We start from the raw sequence: 21329 nt of genomic DNA on the forward strand, positions 1-21329 counted from the left end.
AAAAAATGTATATGATATAGTTATACGGATGGCCCTGAATGAAGAGTCAAAAGGTAAACCAAAATCTCAAGGCAAGTCTGTTGAGGAAACGTGAGGCATATTTCAGGAGCTTTCTCAATTATGCAGTCTGAATTAATTAATTACCTAGAAAAATTTTCACCCCCCAAGTAAAACTTTGTTAACTCATTATCATCATTATTTAAAAAAGAAAAAAATCTTGTGGAGGAGATTTGTGTTGGAGAAATTGCCGATGACTTTAATTTCGGCGACAATCCTCTTGAAGTTAAGCGATGCCTCAAAAAGGCGCACAAAATCTAGCTTAGATAATAGAGATAACTTAAGGTTGAAACCTTTTTAAAGGACTGAATAGAGAATTGATTTTTTTTTTCTCTTTCTTCTTTGGGTACCTGAGGAAGAATTGTAGTGAAAAATACAAAAAAAAAAAAAAAGATAGAAAAAATGTGAGTAATAATCTAGCCTACTGAAGATGAAAATTGAGTTATTTCAATTGTTTGTTTCTTTTCATTTGTTCAAGTTTTTACTGGGTGGAATCACAAGTTTGCTCTCACGATTTGACATGATGGAGGACAAGGCCAATTGGCCATAAAGAACTGACAGTCACAGATACGGGGCCTAGCCTAATAGCTAGAAATTTTGCTTGTAAAATCAGCATGGAATCGTTTGTACGTTGGGTTGAATAGACTCACTGACAATTTCAAATTTCAGAATGCTGAGAGCTTTCTGTTTCTTGTGATATTAAAGGCCTATCCCAATGTTCATGCAACTGGTCAAAACAGTATGCCACATTTATTAACAGGATTTTAACATTATAAAATCGCCCGGCTCACACATCTAATTATAAAAAATGAAAAGAGAATGTGAATATGTATCAAGGTAAAAGCTCGTTTAAACAGCTAGTTTTATGGCAAGCAGAAGTGCCTTTTTCAGTTCTGCTTTCTGTGTGATAGGGTATATTTTATGAATGAAAGCTAGCTCAAACTCCTAGTAAGACTATGACTTAGCAATTGCAGAGGGAATAAATAAAGCTTGTGGCTTCAAATTTGGAACTGCATTTCAAATATATAACTTGGAATTGTTTTTAATAATATTACATTACAATTAATATATTTAGAGTCAGAAATTAATCTCTTAGAACTAATGAGAATGTAACAATGTCTTTGCACAATTAAGGCAAGTATAATAACATCATTACGATATGTCTATATACATATGGCAAGAAATCATGGCATTTTGGACAATGGTGTAATCAAAATTTTGGTCCAATAAGGGCTAAAATGAACAAACTACTGACATAAAGGTAAAAATAAAATATCTGGAAATTATGTTGGCCAAAAAGTAAAATGGTCACAAAATACACCACATTTCAATTAGTACCCCTTATCTTCCCTTTTTCCCCCACTCCACAACTTAAGTCTAACCCTTAATAATGGATTATATATTGAGAAGATGAATCCATAATTTATGATATCTGATTTTTTTTCTTTATGTCGCCTGATTTTTTGTATAAATTTATCTTTGATAATATTAATACATATAAGGAATTTGAACCTCCTTCTACACATTAAAATTACAGTTATAACTCAACTAGTAAGTGATACTCATCATAAAACTTTGAATTTAGTTTAAAGATTTACATGGTAATGCAATTAGTTATTAACCTCCAATATTAAAAGGTTTTGAAAATTAAATGCTTCTGACTTCTTATATGTGGTCTATTAAAAAAAAAATTCTTATTGTGGTGTATTTAATTAACATTAAATATGATCTTAGATATTAATGTCGATCACACATTTAACAATGCTTAAATTTTGAGTCTTGGGATTATCTAACTATTATGATATGAGTTATGAAATCAACAAAATCTATAGCTCCGAAATGCATTGATAATCCGCCAATAAAAAGCATCATGAAAGGGGGAAGAACTTGTATAAATAAGAGTTAGCAAATTAATAATAAACTACAGTGTTCAAACCATACAAGATTTCTTGTTAATATCATATGTAAAGATAACAAATAAACCACCCAAACGCAAGACAACAATAAGAGAAAAACAAAACAGCGCCAAACAACAAGATTAGAACCAATATTAACCTCATAAAACAACTAAATATCGTTTGATGAAATAGAAATTATATCACTTTTAATAAATAAATAAATAATATATATATATATATATATATATATATATATATATATATATATATATATATATATATATATATATATATATCCATCAATGAAAAAGATCGGATCAGTGAACTACCACACGAAATCTTGCACCAAGTACTCTCTTCCATTACAACAAAATCAGCAATTCAAACAAGCATTCTATCTAAAAGATGGCAACATCTCTGGAAATTCACCTCCACTGTCCACTTTTGTAATTCTTTCCCATATCATCCCTTCAGGATGGTCCATTACAGCTTTGTAGACCAAATCCTAGACCACCACCGGAGCTCCAAAATTTCATCGTAGACGCCACCGTCCGCGTTGGTTTCTACTCTAACACAGCCCCAAGTTTGGTTGAGTTTGCCCTAGCACACCACGTTCAAGTCCTTGTATTAAATTTCAAAACCTCCCCACTTCCTGATACGGCCTTTGATTTCACATTTTCATCCTACATAAATAACTGATCATTGAAGCAAATATCTCTTGGTTGTGCAAATATCAATCCTCCATTAGGGTGTCAGGGATTTGCTTCTCTTAAATCTCTCAGGCTCTGGCGTTGTAAGCTTAGTGATGAGATTACACGTGAAACGTTGCTCAAATGTGAGCTTCTTGAGAGTCTAATAATTGATAAGTGTAGAGAACTTAAGCATGTGAAGATTTTTGGTTGGGCCACGGCTTAAGCATGTTACATTTGTTCGGAGGCCACAAAGATATACATTGGTGGAAGTTAATAATGCTCCGAATTTGATTGCTCTGAATTGTGGAAGTGGAAAGTTTATTTGTTTAGGCCACTTGCCTTGCCTTGCTGAAGCCAATCTTTTTCTTGATTCTTCGGATAACGTCATTGGTATTGATGTTGTGAAAGCATTGCTTGATGAAAAACTTTCTCATGTTGAGCCTCTTGGCGTAGATTATTGGCTCCTTAGGGTAATGATTCCTAACTTATCTTTTTTGTCTTTTTTTTTTTTAACACTTTTTCTCATGTTATGGTAAGTGGCATTCTTACAATTTGCTTATAGTTTATTCACAATTAAAATACTGTTTAAAAAGAATCTGAGAATTATGCTGCATGTCCTGACGCTCTGGCTCACAACTGATCATCTTTACTTTTTTTATATATATTTAAAAAATTATGTTTTTTATTTTATAAATTTAAAAGACAAGAAAATTGAATAAACCCACATTCCATGCCATAGACTTGGGTTATTTGTTCAGGTAAATGCTTTTATAAATTAGGAGTGTATTTTTTTCTTGTTTTATTTTTTAAGGCAATTGTGCTGAAAATTTGCTTGTAATTTTATTATCTCATCTGGATGTAATTAAACATGCAAAATCTGAATTTTTTTTTAAAGAAATTGCAAAACTTTTCTCATCGAGTTTACTAATCTTATGTATTTCTTCATGTGGGCAAATATATTGAAATTTGCAAATTTTCGGCCTAAGAGCAATCAACAAATGCTAAACTAATGGACAGCTTCCAGGAGCCTCAAGAATTTTTGCCCGGCCCATTTCTATGGGCTTTGGCTCGGCCTCTACATGAAGAGCCAGGACAAGGACTTTAGGGAAAAAAGTCTGGACCAAGCTTAAACTCTCTATTTTTAAAAAAATATTAAAAATTAAAATTTAGAATATAATGAAAAAATTAAAAAAGGAAAATAAAGGTTTAAATCACTAATTTATATAACAATAATGAATCAAAAATTTTAAAATTTTAATATTAAACTCTATTTTAGGTGTTAATTAGTTAAGCGGGAGTCTAAATTAAAGAATCCAATATCAAAAAAATTAAATCTCTAAACTTTTATTTGCCTTATTTTCTTTATTTATTATTTTATTTTGAATTATTCATTTCTTTAATTCATTATCGGTTATAACAACTTAGTAACTATTAACTCATTTTTTAAGTTTACAAAAAATTTTAAAAAATTAAAAAAAAAATATAAAAATCCAAGTCCGGCCCAGACCCGCACTGACCCTAGCCCTTTTACTTTCCTCTAATGAACTTGATCTTGTACTTGAAAATACTCGGTCCAAATCCGTATTTTGTCATCCTACTTTTGTTGGTTCGGACCATTAAACAAGGAATATAATATTGCAATGTCGTTTGCTTTCCCTAGCTGATTGTTCATTGCTTGAGAAGGTCAACATATATGTAAGTTCATTGACATAACTGTGAAAAATCTTCCTTCAATGCGTTTCAAAATACGTATGCATTTATTTTCACACAGTAAAACGTGCTGGTGTCGGAATTCAAGAATGATTACTTACTCATTCATTTACTGCTTCAAATTAATAAGTATTTGCGGTTGCGTGAGTATGATCGAGACGGAGAGACCAAATGTTCATACACATACGGGTTCAAGGATATATACCTCAAGCTTAAAGATGGAAAAGTGAAGCCTTCTGTTGGGTTTCTGAATCAACTCAGAAAAAATTGATTTTTATTACTTTTCAGGTTAATTATGAGATTGAGATGGAGATGACAAAACTTTTTCCTGCAAAAGATGGTGGTTTTGTTTATCACTTTTGAAGAACCTTATGATAATGATGGGTTTGTATTACAGGGAGAGTTGTGCAAGGAAGAGATCTCCTGCTTACCTAGAGCTTCTTGTCACGCCCAAATTCTATTCGACTAAGCTTTTTATCACCGGTAATTAAACTTATTTCTTTTAATGTCGATATTTAGTCATTTTAAAACGTAGATTCGAGATAGACAATATTTTTTAGCTATAATTTGATTGTTAGATAGTCTTGTCCAATCTCAATCAATATTATAAAATTTTTGGATCTCCACATTAGAAAATTTGAAAACTAAGGGGCTAATATTCAAGTTAGATTTTTCTTATAGTACTAAGAGAATATTATTGACTCGAGCTCGCTTGGAACCTACTGCCACTAAGTCAACTTTATAAGTACAACCTGAAGTCTATGTGGGCAACCTGGTCTATATGAGCAACATGATTTATAGTATAGCTAAAATCTATGCCATTGACTTGGAAATCCATTAGTCTGATCTACAAGTAAGGTAGTTTGACCTAAAAATATGTTTGTCCGAATTGAAAATATGCTAGCTTAACATGAGGATTTATTAGTCAGTGGCCTATTTTTTTAGGAAAAGTATGTGTCACAATCTTCTAAACCACCCTCAATTGACAGGCCTCAATTGACAGGCAACTACTAAAGAAAATGGTTCTGAAATTAAGGAAGTAACTACCTACAACTATGAGTCTATTTAAGTTAAAGAGGGCTTTAGAGGAAGGGGTTAACAAAATCCAATTAAGAGCTCTACAAGTTATGAACCATTCAATCATTCTACATGATCTTCAACAACATTGAAAATCCATTGAATTCCAACATTATTTCTAGTTTTTTCAATCTATTTTTCCTTCTTATTTACCAAATATCTGACTTAAAATATCAGATAATCTATGCGAGAACCGCATCCGACATATTCTAACCACATTCTACTGCTGACAGGTATAAAAAACTACGGTTAAATCGATGTTTGAATTTAGTTTCGAGCAGTTATACGCAAAAAAATAAATTCAGTTGTTAAGGTTATCTTTGGCATCTAACACTTATTGTTTTTGTAACATGCTGCTGATTTCTCCACGGCATTAATCCCAAACTGCAGCATCGTTGTTAGTTCCTAAAATCAAAACTGGCTGACGGGCACATGCATTAGTGATGAGATTATTTCACTGCTTTAATTGGGGTCATCTAAAATTAAAAAAAAAAAAGTATTCAATTCTCTTGCTTCCAAGCTCCAATTGGGCTTTCAAGTGACACAACCAATTTCTAACTAGCCAGTAGCCCAGCCACTTCACTGCCACTTGTTATAAAAACAATCAATCAAAATCAGTAAGCGGTGACACTAATTTTTGTTGGTTTCGGGACTGTGATTTTTGTAGAATCAATGTTGCATAATTTCAGTCGTTACTCGTTACAGCTAATCTCAGTAATGGCATGCAATTGGCATCAATCTAACCGTTAGTTACAAGACACACGCCTTAAATGAACACCCCGTACATAACATCATTAATGGACCCAATGAAAATGGATTCGACACGATAAGTTGGAATTCCCCGTCGTATCACTCTGATTGCCAACCAGCTGGCTCACACTTTCAACCATTACATGTGCATCCATCCTTATTTTCTCTCCCTTGCCATCACTGAAAGAATGGACCTACTTAGATTTGCACTCTTATTCTGAAATTAAATTCTCCATTATTTTGCTGCAATATACTAATAACGTTGGAACTTGCAACCCATTTAAATTTTAATTTTAGATAAATAGATGGACGTTTACTTGTAAAGATCTCCAAAAAAGACAATTATTATCATCATAACAAAACCCAATTAGGAAATTAATTGCTTTGTATTAAATTTAGAGACGCACGCCGGCAGGCGTTCTTCGCCCTCACAATTTTACTCTGGACTTAAGCTCTCTTTATTTTCGTTCAAAACACTTCTACCTTTGAAAAAAATCTAGTAGGTTTAACATATATCCACTTGATTAATTAAAGGCAACTTTAGGATTAGAAGCTCTATTCGGAATCAATTTTGCTAACTGGAAATGTGATTTGTGATAGAAGGTTAGGCTCAACCCAAATAAGCAAAAGGACCCATAATGCTGAAGTAACGTCGGACAACATCAAATCTTGCAATACAGCTTGGTTAGATGCCGACTTGCCAACAACTTCTTTTTACTGAAATTTTAAGATATTATTAGCATGTCTCTTAAGTATCAAATCATATGTGTAAGCTTCCTACTGCTTAATAATAACAACACTCATATACTTGGCCGAGATTATTTTATGGTTTGCCAACTGCAGTTTTTAAGTTATAATACTAAAATATTTGATAAATGCTTGTTACTTTAATTTGAAAGTTAAGTTAATTTGAATCCGTACTTGTATAATAAAAAAAAAAACCTATAATATTTTTTTATGTTTGTATTAAAATTTAAAATCATATAACCACACACTATCAACTTTATTTATAACTGAAGTTCCCCCCCCTCCCCCCCACAACTCACAATGGATATGACTTAAAAGTTATAACACTTCAATATCAAACTTTAATAAGTCTTTATCAGTGCAAATATTTCTCTGTTAACAAGTTTGGAAAAATTTATATAACGGTTTAAAAGTCCTGAACATTTACCAACGTATAACTATTAAGAATATCCGTATTTTACATTTTGCATGCGTGAGCATTTGAGAGTTTGACTATCTAGCTAAGAGGGAAAATTTTCAATAAAAAAATTGTTTTATCTATTCAATCAGAAAGACGAAATCTATGAGCTCAATCTTTAATATTTGGAATTTTAACTCTTATATATAGTCATTTTTTTATTTATTGCAAACATGCATTTCATTCTTTAAAAGACATGAATTTCTTACTAAAAATATCAAACTCTTATTATTATATAAAAGATATGAATTTCTTTTTGATTTCATAACAAATATAACTTGTTGGTTCGTTTTCATTCTGCAGATACTGTAATTATGATCCTCTACAATTTGCATGAATCCAGTTGTGTTATTTTTCTGCTTTTACATGCGTCGGTGCCTTCTCTTATTTTCGATTTAATTCAATCAAAAGTCACCAAATTTATTTTTCACAGTCATATACTTTAACAAGGTTAAGCAATGTTCCGTTGGTACGTAGAAAAACCCTTCAATTGCGAAATTATAATAATAACAACTATTGCTGTTTCTCCAACATATATATCAATTAGGTAGATGATTTATTACCAATACTTGTTAATATGTCCAACATAAAATTGAAAAAAATTTGAAATTGAGGTGCTATATATATTCGTTAAAGAGTTCTTTTTCATCACGAGTATCAACGCATTTTAAAATAGAGATTTGAAATTAAACAGTGTTATCTAACTTCGTTAGTTACGAGTTTTACGAAAACTGTTGCGAGACAGACTGAAATTTTTACCTTTCACATTGCACAAATTGAGCTTAGGAACAAAAGGAGAATATAACAGCTTTTATTTATATATATATATATATATATATATATATATATATATATATATATAATTTCATTTACCATACAAAAGCATTAAGGCAATAACAAAATGCTTTCCACTATAGCACTTCTCAAATACATTTTATGTATTGGAACCTGCTTTTAAGCAGAATTTCTATCACTTCTCTTTTATCTCCCAGCAGCAGCCACTCAAGTCAAAAGCATGAAAAAACTGCATGCAAACACTCTCATAAATGGTACTAAAGCACATAAGGGCCAATTCAGAATTAATTTTGTACGCACCCATATCGCTAGAGCTAATTAAAAATACTAAAAGGGTTGCTTGATTTTAACTTAATTAAGCCTAATATCGAAATTGTCTGCCGGTATAAGTCTGCCCAAATGACCACTTAGGAGGGGCAACATTGTAAGAAACAACACTGTGGCCATTACTTGTGGTCACAACAAAAGAGAGGCTTTGTCCATTAAGATACGAGTTGCTTTGCCAGTTTTGGCCCCAGTTTCTCGACATCGGTTGCCATCTAGTCCTTGAACCTTTGATGGATACAGCACGCACGTCACCAGCTCCACCCACGTTTGTTATTAGAACTAAATTGAAGTAAGAATGGCCATTGATTGTGAACCTTATGCCCCCATTTCTCTTGCATCTCACCCTGAAAAAGTTTGCATAAAGTCAGGTTTAACAGCTTAAGCCGGTCGTTGAAGATCTGAAAATTAGTAAATAATGCAAGACTGATACCAAATGATTAAGCCTGAATATGGCTCACAAAAATTAAACAGTTTTTACCAAGCCTCTTTAGCGTACAAGATTGACATCAAACATGCTTCTCACACAAAAGGCGAAAGTAGAGACCTATGCAAACATATTGGAGTACTTGAAAAGACCTTTTAGTTAGCGGTGAAACAAACATTTTTGTTCCATAAGGAACCATAATGAAAAATAACAAACTCAAGGCGAGCATAAGACAAAAACTGTAATTAACTGTAACGGTTAGAACATAATATTTACATATGTTTCATTTCAAACACTTACCTTCTGTAGATTACAGGAACAATACCAGCTCTATACTGGGCAATGTGTTGGAAGACAGGCTGAGAGAGATCAAAGTGGTGGTTAGGAGGATCACACCAGCCTCCAGGAGGGCAAAAGTTAGTGGCAGTGACAATGATGGAGCCACGCAGGCACCATTGCGGGTCATTAGCGCACATAATTTGAAAGCAAGCTCCACAACTTAGGCCATTGTTGAACAAAGCAGTGCTAAGTGCTGCGGTATTAGTACCATAACCTTGGCTGTACAAATTGCCGTACCCACAAGCGCCCCCTAAAAGAAAAGTTACCAAAATACAATCACCACATTGAAATTTTACTACAACTTACATACTTCAGTTTTGTTATGTGACATTTTACATACCCATTGTGCCAGAAGCATCACCACCTCCATAGAAAGTTGCATGAGCATTAATCCAACCTCCATAACCTTGAACGGATGAGACCAATGAGAGAAACCCAACACAAAGAATCACCCAAAGAGCCATTTTTTTTTCCTGCAAAATATGGCATATTAGTACTAGAATGTAACATAGTACTGTAACTAATGACTAACTATATAGTATGATTAAATTGGGAGAGAAGGCAAGAAAATGAACCTTTGAAGGAGAGTTTGTTTGAGGAAATGAAAGCTTGAGGGGAAATAAATAGAGTTAGAGGGAAGTCAACATCAAACAGGACTGACAACCTGACAATTATCTTTGAGCCTGTTGGGAACATGCAAATGGTAACAGTAAGTTGTTTTTGAGACTGTGATTTTTGTAGAAACAATGTGGTTTTCTTAATGAGGGCTTGCTAGTGGTTTTGGGGCTTCAAGGCTCAAACCGCGTGGTTTTGAAGCTGTCCAGTGTCCTTTTTGAGAAATGCCATGAAAATGAATGTGGTTTTAAGTGAATATGGCATAGAGCTTTAGAAAATTTGAGCTCTAGATGTAGACAGACAAAATGGGACTGGCTCACATTAGTGTAAATGGAGAAATACTTGTGAGGGATATAGCCTGAATAGACCTCTCAAAAAAATATGTTAGTCACTTAAAATGTCGCGAGTAAAACTTGGGTAGGGCATACGCATTGCAGATATGACCATCCAATACATTTTGACATATATACACTTAATTTGAAATTAACCAATTATAATGAAAATAAAAATAATAAGTTGAAACACATGACAAGAAGATTGCTGTAAAAACATGCATTGTCTTTTGAATCACTGGAAATGGTTCATGCTGAAATTGTTACTTTGCAATAAGAATATTGCAGCGACTTTAGAACTTATCCAAATCTTTTTGTAACTACTTGTTCATACACTGTAGGAGTAGGATATCGGTTGCTGTAGCCTGTAAAGCTAGACCTTCACGGTTTTTGTTTTCGAAAAACCTGTAAAGGAATCATAATGCACTAATTTTTTGCATTATTGGTTGGGAGGAGTATGATAGCTTTGGATGCAAATTTAATAGGAGCCGTGTAGCATTCTTCTTTTGATACTACATGGTAAAATTTGAGAATTCAGTGAAGATATATTGATGAATTAAAGGTATGAGAAAGCTGATATATTCCCTAGTTATAAAGTCTTTAACTCTAAAGTGTCCATGCGGTCTATATCTGTGTGGTGACATTGCTATTAAATGCCATTCATGGAAGTGGACTTGATAATGGGATAAGTGCACATGTATGATGTTCTTGTGTTTGATGAATAGCTTGATCTGATTGAGAAATGGTGCCGTCTCATTTATTATACTAAAAATGATGAGCGGAAATTGTAATTTGCCTTCCCACTAGTTCTTTTTTGGATCTGATTTAGAGCTCATCAAAACAAAATTATAATAAAAAATATTACTTCATAATCTAATTTTAATTTGATTGTAAAGAACCCAGATAATAAAAATGAGGGGTTAAATCCGTTGATTGAAGTTCTGATCAATATGAAAAGGAGATGCTGTGATTGGTAATTCAAAATATAGCGAGATTTCTATCTAGAACCTCCACAAAATTGCCGCGGTAACTGGGTTTTGGGCTCTCTCTTATCAACTTTCACTGAGGATTCACCAAAGCTATGTGTAGGGCCAGCACTGTCCATCTCTCATTAAGTGGCGCACAACTCTTGCAGCTTTTTTGCATAACAACAAAACGTTTTCTTATGGTAATAAAGATTTTGATTCTGTGTGCTTCAAAACCTTTTGCTGCTTTGAAGCTATAATGGGTCATGGGTGAGTAGCATTGAAAAGAACCAGTATAGTGGGTGGAAATATGACCAATTTTCTGATCAATACTTTAAATTGTGGTTACTTTAAGATGTCCATGAGATGAGCCTAAATATTACAACAACTCATTACTATCATTTTCACATATTGGGTGTGTCTCGTTTAGGATTTAATGTTTTTTCAATGAACATCGCTAACTAATTTAATGTTGTCATTTGTCAATGACCATCGCTAACTAACTAAACTTTTTATCCCACTGATGAAAATTCTAAGGCCAAATGCATAAGTTGCTTCATGACCATGGTCCCATATCTTTTTGCGCTAACAGAGGATCAGATTTTGAAGAAAAGAAGTCACTTCTTGATTTATTAAAAGAGAGAAGGTTGATTTTGAATTAATAATTTCATGAAACTCCATTATCAATGGAGACTTTGCCTAGTCAAGTGCAAAGAGACATATCTTTTAGACTAGATTAGGTGGGACATAACATGCTTATGCTTGAAAACTGACTGCTCTTGTGACAAATTTCGTTGCTTGATTTGAGAACCTTAAGAGGAAGTGTGAAAAACGCTTCTCATCAGAAATTAATAATAAAAGCATGGACATCCAGGTGTTTGGTAAATAATTAGTTTTACAGGCCACTCATTTATAATTAAGAGCTGGTGATTCTATTTCATAGTGGCCACAACATTTTACGTTTTTAGATTAGATGGGAATCAACTTGTTCATATATTTACAACGAATCATGGGGCCAAGCCTTTTGGGGGCATTCTGAAATATAGCTTTCAGCATACATGCAGTCAGGCAACTCATGCTCTTGCATAAATTCAGAATAAGATGCCATGATATGGACTTCAGTGGTAGCTTTAACTTTCTGATGCAACACTCATGTGTGCTTGTTTGAACTTGAATTTTAAGAGCATGTGAAATCAAATGATCCGATCTACAACAGATGTGACATTGTCTAAATTTTCAGTGTACATGTGCAGCAATAGCATCTCATGAAAAATTAACTTAGCGTTCATTATGTTACGCGGCAACAATTGGTTAATTATCACCTCCATGGCCAACTGAAAGAATGTAAAACAGTAAGGGATGCAAATATGATTCTAAGAATTAGATATAGTTCTGAAGTAACAAAATTCTGGAGCTCTGTCAAATTCTTCAAAGCCGAAAACAATTTACTGCTGCAAATTTTTACCTTATAAGCTTAGCCTAACTAGCTAGGCCTAATGTGTTGGAAGACAATTTCCGGGTAAATGTAAGCAACTTTCGGATCACAGGATTCTCCATAATTGTTCTCAATTGCACAACTTCTGTAATATCAAAAAGTAACCAGAATCCATGCTGCAGGACTTATCTGTCCGAGAACAACGTACATATCACGTGTGGTTAAGATGCAAAATTGAGCGATGAAGTTGCATGAAATACATTTTGTAGCACATGCTCGTCCCCGCAGCATGTAAACTTCATCAAGTATTTGGTATAGGGCCGGTATTATCATTTGAAGTCAGTAAAATTGTTTTCGTTTAGATTTATTTTTGAGTATTTCAGGTTATTTAGCTGCTGATGACTGAACAAGCAAGCTAACATTTCAACTTTGGTACATATCCCCTTCTCTATGCAGGTGGTCTGGTCACCACCCGGCATCAATGAAACATATATCTGTATGAACGAGTTGTATATAGCACACAAGATATTGCAAAGATGATTCTAAAATCAAAAGCATGTAAAAGTGAATCTCCTTCTAGAGACTTACAATGTGGACCATGCATACTCATAACGATGATAATCTACTCAAGGCAAAAGAAGTCCTTACCCTGCGACTCAAACATGCATCTTCCAATGTTGGGTTTCAATGTCTTATATTTCTTTTTCATTATATAAACCCTACTCGTCGACTCTGATGTGAGATTACATAAACTGAATCCCAAGATATTTTATCAAGCATCGACATCATGAAGAACAGTAGAAGTAAATATTTCAATTAGAAAATGTCGGTGTGCAGTTTTTATTTATTTATTTATTATTATCTTTTCCTTTTCTAGCTAGAGACAGGTTGATGCTTACAAGTCAAGTTGAAAGTGCTTGAGCTCCAGAGAGATTGATTAAAATTGCCTGCACAAGATGAAGTACATTTTTGTAACCGAGAAGGAGAACCCACACTCACATGGTAGTCACATGGGTGCTGAAAATTTTGAACCCCCTGGACCAACTAGTGGGCCAGCCACGAAACTGAGACATCAGTAACGGGCTTTAAGTACACTGTTCGAGAAAGTCCTGAAGATGGACAAACCCATTTGGCTCATTGATCATAGAAAATTTTTTGTCTCCTACGCAACCTTACTGAGGTGTACAGCAGGGGGTGTAAATGATTTACCGAACGATGTTACCATAAAAAATATAAAACAAATTCATTTTTCATAGATGCTTATTAAGGTTTATTTGGACAAATTACTAATTTTATTTGTTGCATTCCCTCAAAAGTTTCAAATATCAATATTAAAGATTTTCCGGTCGTAATTTATTCTGAACTGAAAAAGCTCATTTCATTGAATATCAACAAAAGATGTCATTTGGCAAACATCAGCGGACACAATCGACAAGCATAAAAAAGAACAAAAATTAAGAATTTATGTCTCTCCCAATCAACGTGCAGGCTTTGAAGAATTTTTTGAGTCAATTTCACCAGAACAATGCGAGAAGTTCATTTTAAGTAAATAAGGAAAAGATACAACTCATCTAACGTAGTAAGGAGGATGGCCTGGTGGTGAAGCTCCACCAGGTCGGACAGGCGGAACTCCTGGCTGTGTCAATGACAAGGGTGAGGAACCAGTGGGTGTTGGAGCAGTGGCATAAGCGGAAACCGGAGATTGTGGGTATGTTTGACCAGGAAAAGGTCCTGAAGCCGACACATAGGCTGCGGGTCTGGCCTGTGCAGATGGGTTCCAAGACGGCACTTGTCCAGGAGGAACTTGACCAGGCACTGCAGTTGCATACTCACTTCCACTATACATTGGAGCCGCCTGATGACTTTGCCATACCAATGGAGCAGCAGGGATGCTGGGGATCTGCTGTGTAGCGAGCAAAGTCTGATCTTGGACTGTATAATCTCTACTTTTATCACTGTAAGCCTACAGAAAGCAATTGACAAATTAATTTGTTTTAACAAAGGGAATTTCACAAACCATATAATAGAAATGAACTTAATTACAAACAGGGGGGAACCAAGTGTCAAGAAGCGTACTTTTAAGCGACCATATCTTTTTTCGATCATGAAGGAATCCACTTTTTCTTCTAAGGATGTCTAATTTTTTTTCCTTTTTTCTATTTTCTCATGAACATTAATTCAAAAACACATATTAATACCTTAACATTAAGATCAGTATGACGAGAGTATGATAGATGAAGCTTACAATAGCCACCATCATAAATGCAGTGTCCCTCCAAAGATTCTTTTGCAACTGCTGCAGTTGTAATGTCTGGAAAATAACAACATGAACATCAGGACAGTCTAAATTTTGGTCATTTAAAAAATGAAATAAAGCAATTATCATAAATACCAAAAATTTTCAAATGAAAAAACAAAGGTAGATAATCTGACATCAATGATAAAACATTTGAATGGGCACCACTCACGGAAACAAAACATTAGCAAATGACAGAAGCAGGACTCAAAGGAACAGTGGATAAAACAACCCACAAATATGGTGACAAATTCACTTTTCTCCCTTCAAAAAAGAGACAATTAGCTTAAAATTTTCCAATAAGAGAGAGATACTTTAGTCCCAATATTGGAATTTTACGATATGAAAAACCTCCAAATTACCAAACCAGAATTTTTGCTGCAAGAAGCAGACAACCTTGTGCTTCATATCTTCCTCTTTCTAATATAGAGGAGTACTAATCCTAGTAAGAACCACAAAAGAAACTGCAAGATGAAGAGTAAATCAGCAAGCTACAATATAGTGTATTGAGGCTCTCCAAATCTCCAATGGGGGCAAAAATGGGGTTTACCTTCCAAATCTTAGCTCATTGCAAAAGAGTCAAAAGTAATAATTTTAATAGCAAATTTGTCAAAAAGCAATAATTGCTCTTCCAAGACTTGCCACACCTTTGCATTCTCCAGCCTGACAGGAGGGAAAATTTCAGATTCTTATGTGGCCATCTAGTGATGAAAAACATACTAGAAAAAAACCCCTGCCAAGTCACAGCGAAGGCAGCAATTCAACCAACACATAATTGATCACCAAGACACCAACACCAAAGAGTATTTCAAGTTGCTAAATATAAAATTTAGGTGTTGGCAAAACCATTTGTCCCATTGTACTTAAAATTGGCCCTCCCAATATCACAATACCATAAAACTACAGACATTCAGAATACTCTCTTTCATTAGATTCGAGAAATGAATCCCAACAATCGATAAAATGTAGTTATACTCAGTGATATGTAAAAAAGATCCCAATCAAAGGTCTTAAGAGCAGCTGCTTCATACTAACACTTCTTCTTTGTCCAACAGACTTGAAACCTCATCACTTACAAAAATCATTACAGAGATTTATCCCATGTACTCACTTCCACATAACCATGAATACAATGTACTGAAAAATATATCATTTAGAGAATCTTCTTACTCCAATACCAATTTTGATATCTAAACATATAAACGAACCGAAAACAGAAGTTTCAAAATTAGCCAAAATACCAATCCATCATTGATTTCTTAAGCACTAGACTTCACTCTATGTGTTTGACAGAAAAGGTCCTCGAGCCAACAAGGGTGCGGATTCTGAAAATCTGTGGATTCAATTACATTTTTTTCATCTTGAATGAGTGAGAGAGATGAGAGCACACATGGAGAGAGAAAGGGGCGGTGGAAGAAAGGCAGAGAGAGATGAAGAAAAGGAATATTAAGATGAATTTGAAGTTTAAAATCAAATAAAAATAACATTTTAACCTTATGCAATGACAATATTGACTAAGTATCAGCCCCAACTCTGGAAAGAGTCTTCAAGGTGGAGAATCAACAGCTTAAAGAAATTCTCATGAGCCAAGCAGACTCTTGCATACAAGAAATAGATAAAGCATACAAGAAATAGATAAAAGAGCAATTATGGATAAGAAACAAGGTTTGAGAAAAAGGGAGGAGTTAATAATGGAGACAAATGTTTAACAAAAACAAAAAAACAAAATGGGAACCATAACATCTTCATGGAAGGTGACAAACCAGGATATTGAATCAGAGCCTGCGTTCCACCATTTTTCTCAAATATGGCAACTTTCTGAACTGTGCCAAATGCAGAAAATACCTATCACGGATAAAGAGGCAGCACTCTTTCAGCAAAACTAATGTAGTAAAACAGTAATGCATTAGAATGAAGCATGCATATATAGAATTCTCACTGTGTTAAGAACGTCTACTGTGACAGCATACTGCATATTCTCAATTGAAGCCAGAAGTACATTGCTCTCAAGTTCTTTCTTTTTTCCATCAGGACCAATAGTAGGCTGAAGGTGACAGCTTGTTAGTACACACTCATACTAAAAAAACACACACACCAAAAAAAGAAGAGAGGGGTTTTGGGTGTGGCAGGGGGCAGTAGTTTGCTGTGGTGTATTGTCAAGAGGGATACCTGCATAACGCCCTCAATTGCAGTAGGATTCACAGGAAGATAGGGATTTGTATAGTCCCTGCAGTGTTAGACAAACAAACCTATATTCGTCATTGATACATTAGACACCATAGCCTACACAGAAGCTTCAGAAACTGTAGCAGAAATTCGGAAGCATTCAAACAAAATTATAAACAAGGCAAAACTTAAATCATCATGCAAATCAACTTAAACATTGAACACCACATATGATGCACACAGGGATCTGCAAGGAAGTTCCTAGCATGAAATTAGAGAATATAATGCAATAGAGAATTTAAAATGCTCATAGTGGTTTGGCAAACAAGGCTAAATATAAACTGTAACGCGAATTTAAAAGTTGTAAGAAGAGTTTAAAAATTGTTCACATAACCAAAGTGATACTTCAATATAATTTCACAGTCAATGGACAAGGAACTCGGACAACAGTAACATTTGCAAATGCATTAAACTACCATCAAAGATTAAGAAAATTACTATGCAGCCATGACAGCTTCACTAAGGCCCTAGATGACAAGAAGCACACGCATCAATTAGCAAGAACTCAAATGACAAAAAAGAACACTGTACGAGTAAGAGACTTAAGCAATAAACATGATCACAAAAAAATAAATAAATAATCAGATTATCAACTTCTTAAGTTCACCATTACCTGCTCCTATGAGACTGAAACTTGATATTCAGATCTGTGTGCGCAGAATAAGAAATACGCAAATGACAGGAACCAACATGCTCTGGAAGCAAGTACCTAATTGACACATCATGACACAAAATAAGCAAATTCCAAATAATGTTCCTGCTAAGTCTACACTAATTACAATCGAAACATGCACAATATGAAATAGTTGAGGTGCGCAGAAGCAGTGCATGCCTGGGAATACTTCTCCCGTCCAAAGCATTCCTGGCAGAAGATGCAGTCTCAGCATCGGTAAACTGGATTAACGCCTGCCAAGATATGTCACGGAGTTGAGAATAACACAGAAAATCAAAGGAAATTTCAAAGATATGCAGAACCAATATCTGATCTCTTACCTGGAAACCAGCAGCCTTTTCAAAGGTGGCAATCTTATGCACAAAGCCAAAAGCAGAAAAGACCTAAAACAAGTACCAGATAGACATGATCACATCTTAAAGAAAAATTAAAGATGTACGATAAATCTACCACCAGGAATCATCTCAAACATCATTTCACCGGGGGGGGGGGGGGGGGGGGGGGAGAAAAGAAATTGCAAACAGATAAGATATAAGTGCAGAATGACACCTGTACATATATGCCTCAAGATAGACCTTAGAAAGGTGTATGACGGACATGATAAAATTTCCAAACTGTCTCCAACAAAAGCATCTAAATAAGAGGCATAACCATCTGTGATCCAATTGGTTATAATCAAAATTGACATAATTTAATCAAGTTGTAAAGAACAGATAAAAACAGTCTTCGTTCAGGTCCTCCAAGTTAACTAATTATAAGTGGCATACACCAACTGCAGTTCAATTGATTTTAAACATGTATGGTTTCACCTTTAAAGACTCTGATCATGAAACACTAAGCCACATCTGCTCCACAGTAACTTTAGAGTTTAACATGTCATTTCAAGCTTGGATAATGAGAAGCATACACGGGCTCATAACATCAGATTATGCAAAACCAGACGTGATAACAAGCAAGTAGAAAGCACTTACCAAGTGAATAACATCAATGCTCACATCACCAGCTTCAACACCTTCGATGGTTACCAGTAAGACATTTCCAGGAACATCTCCTGGACTCTTGTTGTTCACAATTTCATGTCTATTTGAATACTGAATATACACAGTTTTACCACGAACCTGTGCAGGCTCTGATGACGAAGCATAATAGGAAACCATCGAAATGGCTTGATTCAAGTCTGCCTGCAAGATATAACTGTGTTTATTAGCTCGTCCGATTAGATAAAAAAAACCCTAAATCAACTAATCATAAACTTTCTAACAATAGTTCAAATTCTCAAGAATTTTCCCAGAACCTAATTTCTACAGAACCAAACAGGCCGAAAATTGAAACAAAACAGAATTGAACAAGCGAAAAAGGACCGCAGCACTTACGAATTCGACGAAGGCCTGGTTTCGATTGGCGCCGACATTGCACTTGGTGTTGACGATCTTGCCGAAGGGTTTACATAGCTCAACGAGCTCCTCTTCTATGCACTCCCAGGGCAAGTTACGGAGGTGGAGGACCTTCGATGGAGTCTGCGTGTACCGGAATTGCGGCTGGCTCGAGCTCGACATCTAGGGTTTTGGTGTGTTTTTTATTCTGTTTGGTTGTCCAGAAAGGAAAATTCGGTGATTTTTCGGAAAGTTTTTATCGCTGTTTGTGATTACGAATCAGTTTTTTATGTTTGCGAGAAATGACAGTATGACACCGTGTCCATGTGGTTATGACTGGGGTTTTTATCTAGTGAAGGGTGTGTTTGTTTGTGCCCGTCAGGTAAAATCGCATTTTGAGACGGAATTATCATTTCATGAATTTTCATCTTCTGGTTGTTGTGCATAAAAAAATTTAGAGAAGCGGACTGTTAGGTTACAACGTTTGAAAAAAATATATAAAAAGGCATATAAGTCTTTTATTCATTAATAATTCTATTTATTTTAATAAAAAAAAGATAATATTGTATATTTATAATAAAATACGAAAAATGACTGTTGGCCCCTCAATATTTGGAGAAAAATATATAAAACTCCCTAATGTTTCTAAAAGAAAAGACATACAACTTCATCTCTATTAATAAATTTCATTTATTTTAATTCAGAAAAAGGTATTATTAGTAGTAAGGGAGATTGACACTTTCACCCCTATAGTAATCAACATATACCATTTTTTCCCTTAATGTTTTTATAATGACCAAAAATCCTCGTGACAACATAAGTTTACAATATTACCTTTATTTTCAACTACTCTTTTATTTATATTTATTATAAATTAAATAAATTACATGAATAGAAACTAAATAAAAAATTAAACATTAAAAACAAGAAATATATGTTTTGATATGAGCAAAAAAATTAATAATAAATTGTTTTTCTTGTACTTAGTTATTTTGTGAAATTTTTCTCATTAAAAATATATAAGAAAATTATTATAAAATGAGAAAAAAATTATTATAAGAAAACTTGAATGACAAATAAAAATTTATTATAAGATAAATAATAAAATATTTTCCCTATACTTTTTACATTTAATTTTAAAATATTACAAAATGTTTCTTATAAGAAAATGATCACAAAATAAATAATTACAAGAAAAAGGTTATTATTAATTTTTTTGCTCATATCAAAACATATATTTTTTATTTTTAATACTTAATTTTTTTATTTAGTTTCTATTCATGTAATTTATTTAATTTATAATAAATGTAAATAAAAGAATATCTAAAAATAAGGGTAATATTGTAAATTTATGCTGTAAGGAGGTTTTTTGGCCATTATGAAAACAACAAGGGGGTAAATGATATATGTTGATTACCATCGGGGGGAAAGTGACAATCCCCCTTAGTAGTAATAATAATAATAATGACAACAACAATAATAAAAAAAGTAATAGTCATAAATTATTATTATCATTACAAACAACCATAGCAATTCTCTCTTTATCCTTTTTCCATCCTTCCAATTGCTTTGTAGCAAGCAAATAATCTGCTTCCAAACGATAGAATAAACTCATTTTATCCGTATTATTAATATCCTTCTATTGAAGTTGGTCTAATTTAGTTTTTATACTTGGTAAAGTAGCTTTAATATTCTCCATAGCTATCGAACTACTTTCACCAAATCTTCGATAAGATTTAATTTCATGTCTCGCCTTAAATCGATTGAGCCAACCACTTGAGAAATTAAATTTTGGATTAGAGTTGCCGTACATTTTCTACAAAAACTCTTTTGCTTTGGTTTGGATCATTTCTCCAGTCATGTTTACTTTCTCTTGATATTGGAGAAACCACTCATATAATACTTTTTTCAACTCGGGATATTTTGCCGGTTTGTATCTCTTCACATTCTTGTTCTTCATCTCATTTGACAAATATTCAGTTGACATTTTAAAAGTATTTGATATTATTGATTGGCTTATGGAGAGGTCTGATCAATCAATGTAATTTTTTTTACTCTTTTCATATGAGAAGCCATGATTCTAATGATTTGAGTCTAAAGTTAAAAATAATGGATTATGTATTTATAGAGTTTGTATTCTA

At 33.8% G+C, this 21329-nt stretch overlaps 2 protein-coding genes and 1 long non-coding RNA gene across 6 annotated transcripts; 1 reads left to right on the top strand and 2 right to left on the bottom strand.

The window, feature by feature from the left end:
* The first annotated feature begins 4125 nt into the window (after nt 1–4125).
* On the top strand, nt 4126–4869 carry LOC127903017 (uncharacterized). Its single transcript, XR_008055772.1, has 2 exons — nt 4126–4645; nt 4755–4869. It is a non-coding gene; the product is annotated as an uncharacterized LOC127903017 (long non-coding RNA).
* A 3404-nt stretch (nt 4870–8273) lies between these two features.
* Nucleotides 8274–10077, bottom strand: LOC102618439 (expansin-A5). The gene is made up of 4 exons (XM_006482554.4): nt 9849–10077; nt 9614–9746; nt 9235–9523; nt 8274–8854 (listed from the first exon to the last, which is right to left on the bottom strand). Exons 2-4 carry the CDS (start codon nt 9735–9737, stop codon nt 8545–8547), a joined length of 723 nt encoding a protein of 240 aa, XP_006482617.1. The 5' UTR covers nt 9738–9746; nt 9849–10077; the 3' UTR covers nt 8274–8544.
* A 3977-nt stretch (nt 10078–14054) lies between these two features.
* On the bottom strand, nt 14055–19540 carry LOC102618721 (polypyrimidine tract-binding protein homolog 1). Of its 4 annotated transcripts, XR_003065932.2 has the most exons (11): nt 19189–19536; nt 18787–18996; nt 18136–18198; nt 17975–18048; nt 17756–17851; nt 17086–17143; nt 16856–16960; nt 16680–16761; nt 14866–14931; nt 14697–14776; nt 14434–14583 (listed from the first exon to the last, which is right to left on the bottom strand). XR_003065932.2 is itself a non-coding variant. In XM_025099846.2 (10 exons), exons 1-10 carry the CDS (start codon nt 19369–19371, stop codon nt 14573–14575), a joined length of 948 nt encoding a protein of 315 aa, XP_024955614.1. In that variant the 5' UTR covers nt 19372–19535; the 3' UTR covers nt 14055–14572. The 4 variants fall into 4 exon arrangements, 2 of the variants coding, with proteins under 2 accessions (XP_024955614.1, XP_006482618.1); XM_025099846.2 differs by lacking the exon at nt 14697–14776 and having other exon boundaries at nt 14055–14583; nt 19189–19535; XM_006482555.4 differs by lacking the exon at nt 14697–14776 and having other exon boundaries at nt 14055–14583; nt 14819–14931; nt 19189–19524.
* Nucleotides 19541–21329: the final 1789 nt, after the last annotated feature.

This window comes from Citrus sinensis, chromosome 6, assembly GCF_022201045.2.
Source record: "Citrus sinensis cultivar Valencia sweet orange chromosome 6, DVS_A1.0, whole genome shotgun sequence".
Lineage (NCBI taxonomy): Eukaryota > Viridiplantae > Streptophyta > Magnoliopsida > Sapindales > Rutaceae > Citrus > Citrus sinensis.